The sequence below is a fragment of the Petaurus breviceps genome, unplaced genomic scaffold (assembly GCF_028583685.1).
Source record: "Petaurus breviceps papuanus isolate PSGF00001 unplaced genomic scaffold, PetGlider_PUasm1.0 38, whole genome shotgun sequence".
NCBI lineage: Eukaryota > Metazoa > Chordata > Mammalia > Diprotodontia > Petauridae > Petaurus > Petaurus breviceps.
In genome coordinates this window covers 94,549,781-94,555,367 of record NW_027186304.1, presented here as the reverse complement: position 1 = coordinate 94,555,367, position 5,587 = coordinate 94,549,781, and the positions used below count along the sequence as shown (strand labels likewise).

The following is a 5,587-nucleotide window of genomic DNA, read 5'->3' as shown; positions in this document are numbered from 1 at the left end:
GAGAATAGTCAGCAATGTCAGATGCAGTAGAATGGTGAAGAAGGATAAGGACTGGGAAAATCCATCAGACAGCAATTAAGAGAGAAATTATCAATAACTTTGAAGAAACTGTTTCAGTTGAGAAAGTAGAAGTTTGTGAAACTGGAATGGTGATGGCTACCCTCAAAGGACAAAGGGAAGTTTGGAAGATGGGTAAATTTGAGAGGAAAATAAGATATGGGATGCACAGGGCAACCCACATACAGGAAAAAGAAATTTATGAGTGGGGGAATCTTACCATAACCAGAAGGTGAACAGAGCTGCAGTCTGTCATGGAATCAAGGTAAGTTAACTGGAGTAGCCCCAGAAGGCCAGTGGTGAAGAGGGGGTATAGTGAGGGAGTGCTGAGCTATAATGAGAGAAGGGTGTAACATGGTTGTATTGAAGACAAATCCAATGTTGAATACTCATTCTGATGAGGGTGAGCTAAAACCCATATTCCTACCCTAGTATTGTTTTATCACATTCTCCCCTACTTTGGAGACCACAGGCCTAGAATATTGACTGACCTACTCAAAGTTACACCCACAGATCTGATATTCTAATGAAAGTTATTTACACTAAGGAGAATTTGGATAAGCTTAAATTCTTCCAAATCCCATCCCTCTTCTTCCCCCCCCCCAAAAAGACTTCATTCACAAATATAAACAATGTTTGTTGAGATATTGTTAAGCGCTGAAGATACAAACACAAAAGATTAGTAAGTCCCTGCCCACAAGGACCTAACCTTCTAGTTGGGGGAGACAAAGCACTTAGGGGAGGGGTGGCTAGGGAGGAGCACTTTGGTCTGGAAAGGTAAAGGAATGGTGAGGGGCCCCTAGGAGAAGTAGATGGACACACCCTTTGGGAGAGATAGTAGAGTTGATTTGATGGCTGTTCTGAAGCTGGAGGGAGTGGGATTGGATCCTACCAAGTGAGATATTCACCCAAGAGGACAAGGAGCCCCAGGGCAGAAGTTCTTCAGGTGAAAAGTTTAAACAACCTCACTAATAATCAAGTCAATAAATCTTCACTACATACCAAGGTATTATTATTACCATGGTAGGATTGAGAATCCTTAATTGCTGGAATGGACAAATTATTTCACCTTTTTAATCTTGGTTTCCTTATCTATCAAATTATGGGATCAGAATGGATGATCTCTAAATTTCTTACTAGCTATGTGACCCTGGACAAGTCACTTTAACCCTGTTTGCCTCAGTTTCCTCATCTATAAAATGAGCTGGAGAATGAAATGGCAAACCACTCTAATATCTTTGCCAAGAAAACCCCAAATGGGCCTTCCCTCATCTCCCTCTCTGGCTGCTCACCCTTCCCCTTTTCCCTCTTCCTTGTCTCCTTCTCTCTCCCTCTCCCTCTCTCCCTCCCCCTCCCCTTCCACTTCCCATCCTTCCCTCCATCCTTTCTCCTTCCTCCCTTCCCTGGCCTAGAGGATGGCATGGTGGAGATGGCCGAGGAGGCCATGGAGCCTGCCAATGGACATCATGGGGCTGTGCCAGGACATGCTCTCCAAAATGGCCACATACCTGACAGGTGAGCTGACAGTCACCAGTGAAGATTATAAACTTCTGGAAAATATGAACAAACTGACTAGCTTGAAGTATCTAGAAATGAAAGATATTGCAGTAAGCATAAGTAGAAACCTAAAGGACTTAAACCAGAAATATGCCGCCCTTCAGCCTTATCTGGATCAGATCACTTTAATTGAGGAGCAGGTAGCAGCTCTCCAGCAGGCAGCTTACAAGTTCGATGCATATTCAAAGAAACTAGAAGCAAAGTACAAGAAGTTAGAGAGGAGATGAAAGAAGTCTTTAGCACAAAGACTTTTAACTACAAGAATGTTTTATAAGAAATATGTGGGATGGAACTTATCACTGGGCTTCAGTTCCCAAAAGGAATCAGTGCTGCTGTTCCAAAGAGAATCCCAGCCCCCACCTCTGGCTGGATGTGTAGCTTGCCCCCCTCCCCCCCCCCCCCCCCCCTATTTTCCTCAACCTGTACCCCTGGAACCTCATCTTAGCATGTGCTTCCTTGTGTGCCCTGGACCAAGGCTCAGAAATCAGGATCAACCCCATCTGGAGCAGACACAGGCTCTCGGCTCCTTGGCTCCTCCCTTGCCCCCCACCCCCCTCATAACCTGTTCTTCAGCTTAAATAATAAATGCCAACGTATGACCCTCAAAAAAAAAAAAAAAAAAGAAAACCCCAAATGGGGTCACAAAGAGTAGGACATGACTGAAAAAAAACAACTAAGCAACAACAATATTTCCTTCTGGCTCAAACATCCAGAGTCTTTGAAGGGGACAAGGAGACTTGCCCATTGTCCCAGAAAAATGTACTTTAGGAAGAAAGGAAATAAACACTTATTAAGGACATACTATGTCACTCAGGCATTGTTCTAGACACTTTATAAATATTACCTGTGTGATCTTTACAACAATCCTGGGAAGTAGGGAGGGAATGAGCATTGATACAGAACCTACTGTGTTCCAGGTACTGTACTTGGCAGTTTTTACAAATATTATCTAATTTGATCCTCAGAACAACCCTGTAGGATAGGTACTATTACTATCCTGATTGTGCAGTTGAGGAAACTGAGGCAAACAGAGGTTGAACTTCTTGTTCAGGGCACAAATTTACAATTTACACAATTGTAAATGTCTGAAGCTAGATTTAAACCCAAGATTTCCTGACGCCAGGCCCAACACTCTTATCTACTGCACCACCCAGTTGCTGGTTATTTTAGGCTATTCATGTACCATAAAAGGTCTAGGAACTTCTCTTGAGGGTGGGGAAAGGAGAACTACACAAACCTAGAAAACAAATCCATTAGAAATCACACACATGCCAAAATCAAAAAACATGCCAAAACCCAAATCTGGGCCTCTAGCACTTATTACTATTCTCTGGTTTTACCCAGTCTCAACACCTTCAGTTTAGACAAGTAGGCCCAAGGTCAGGAGGCCAAATTTTAAGAAATAGCCTAAATAGATACCTTCAGTGGATAAGGATAAGTCATAAAATGGGTAGAAGAGAAGTACAATGAATGCAGAGTTTCTTTGTAATATATATTTTTTTAATTTTTATTTAGTATTTTATTTTTCTCCAGTTACATGCAAAAAAAAATTTTTTAATTAAAAAAATTTATTTATTTACTTTTCCTTTACAACATTCAGTTCCACAATCCCTTGAGTTCCAAACTATCTCGCCTTCATTTCACCCCCTCCCCCTCCCATAGTGGCATGCAATCTGATATAGGTTCTACAAATACCTTCACATTAAACATTAGTCAAGTTACAAAAATAATTTTTAACATTCTTTTAAAAAACTTATGTTTCAAATTCTCTCCCTTCTTCCCTCCCCACCTCCTACCCCCTCATTAAGAAGGCAAACAATTCAATATAGGTTATATATGTGTAGTCATGCAAAACATTTCCATATTAGTCACATTGTGCAAGAAAACAGACCCAAAACAACCAACTCTCAAGAAAAATAAAATAAAAAAAGTATGCTTCAATCTGTATTCAGACACCATCAGTTCTCTCTCTGAGGATGGATAGCATTTTTCATCATAAGTTCTTCAGAGTTGTTTTGGATCATTGTATTGCTGGAATAGCTAAGTCATTCACAGCTGTTACTTCACAATGTTACTTCTACATAGAGCATTTCAGTTTGCATCAGCTCATGAAGTCTGCCCAAGTTTTTCTAAGAGCATCCTGCTTATCATTTCTTATAGCATAATAGTATTTTATCATAATCAGATACTACAATTTGTTCAGCCATTCCCCAATTGATGGGCATCCCCTCAATTTCCAATTCTTTGCCAACAGAAAAGAATGGCTAGAAATATTTTTGTGCATACAGATCTTTTTCTTTTTCTGTTTTAAATCTCTTTTGGGATACAGACCTAGTAGTAGTAGTATCTCTAGGTCACAGGATATGGATGGCTTTATAGCCCTTTGGGCATAGTTCCAAATTGCTCTATAGAATAATTGAATCATTTCACAACGCTACCAATAATGTCTCATTCCCTCCAATGTTTGTCATTTTCCTTTTCTGTGCAATTAGCCAACCTAATAGGTATGAGGTAGTAGCTCAAAATTGTTTTAACTTGCATTTTTCCAATCAATAGTGAGTTATAGCATTTTTTTTTTTTACTTTTTTTTGGAAGGCAATTGGGGTTAAGTAACTTGCCCAAAGTTACACGGCAGTTTTTTTTGTGTGGGTGTTGAGTGTCTAAGGCCAGAACCAAACTCAGGTCCTCTCAACTCCAGGGCCTGCGCTTTACTCACTGTGCCACCTAGCTGCCCCATAGAGCATTTTTAAAATATGGCTATAGATAGCTTTGACTACTTCATCTGAAAACTGTTCATATTTTTTGATCATTTATCAATTGAGGAATGGCTGTTATTTTTGTAAATTTCACTCAGTTCTCTATATGTTTGAAAAATGAGCTCTTTATCAGACAAACTTGCTTCAAAAAAATTTTTCCAGGGGTGGCTAGGTGGCACAGTGAGTACAGCACCAGCCCTGGAGTCAGGAGAACCTGAGTTCAAATCCAGCCTCAGACACTTAACACTTACTAGCCATGTGACCTTGAGCAAGTCACTTAACCCCAATTGCCCCTACAAAAAAAGCAAAAAAAAATTTCCCAGTTACTATTGCTAACTGTATTTCCCTCCATCCTATTCTCTCCACCCCCATTTATTGTATTCTCTCTCTACTTTCACCTTGTCCCTCCTCAAAAGTGTTTTGTTTCTGACAGCTCCCTTTCCCAATCTGTACTCCCTTCTCTTGTCCCCTTCCCCTTCTACTTTCCTGTAGGGTAAAATAGATTTTTATACCCAATTGAGTGTATGTTATTCCCCCTTTGAGCCAATTCTGATGAGAGTAAGATTCACTCATTCCTCCTCACCACTCTCCTCTTTCCCTCCTCTACAAAAGCTTTTTCTTGTCTCTTTTATGGGAGATAATTTGCCTCACCCTACCTCTCTTTCCCTTTCTCCCAATACATTCCTCTCACCCTTCTTAATTTTATATTTTTAGATATCATCCCTTTATATTCAACTCATACCCATGCTCTCTATCTATATATATTCCTTCTAACTGCCCTAACAATGAGAAAGTTCTTATGAGTTACAAGTATCATCTTCTCATGTAGGAATGTGAACAGTTTAACCTTATTAAGTCCCTTATGATTTCCCCTTTCCTATCTACCTTTTTATGCTTCTCTTGAGTCTTGTATTTGAAAGTCAAATTTTCTATTGGGTTCTGGTCTTTTCATCAAGAATGCTTGAAAGTCCTCTATTTCACTGAATATCCTTTTCCCCCCTGAAATATTATACTCAGTTTTTCTGGGTAGGTGATTCTTGGTTGTGATCTTAGCTCCTTTGCTCTCTGGAATATTGCATTCCAAGCCCTCCAATTCTTTACTGTAAAAGTTGCTAAATTTTGTGTTATCCTGACCATGGCTCCACAATGCTTGAATTGTTTATTTCTGGCTGCTTGAAATATTTTCTCCTTGACTTATGAGCCTTTGAATTTTACTA

General features: G+C 39.9%; 1 protein-coding gene across 1 annotated transcript; it reads left to right on the top strand.

Moving 5' to 3' along the window:
* Positions 1-1,514: 1,514 nt before the first annotated feature.
* LOC138170190 (biogenesis of lysosome-related organelles complex 1 subunit 2-like) lies at positions 1,515-1,841 on the top strand. Its single transcript, XM_069099527.1, has one exon. The coding sequence runs from the start codon at positions 1,515-1,517 to the stop codon at positions 1,839-1,841; it is 327 nt and encodes a 108-aa protein (XP_068955628.1).
* The last annotated feature ends 3,746 nt before the right edge of the window (positions 1,842-5,587 follow it).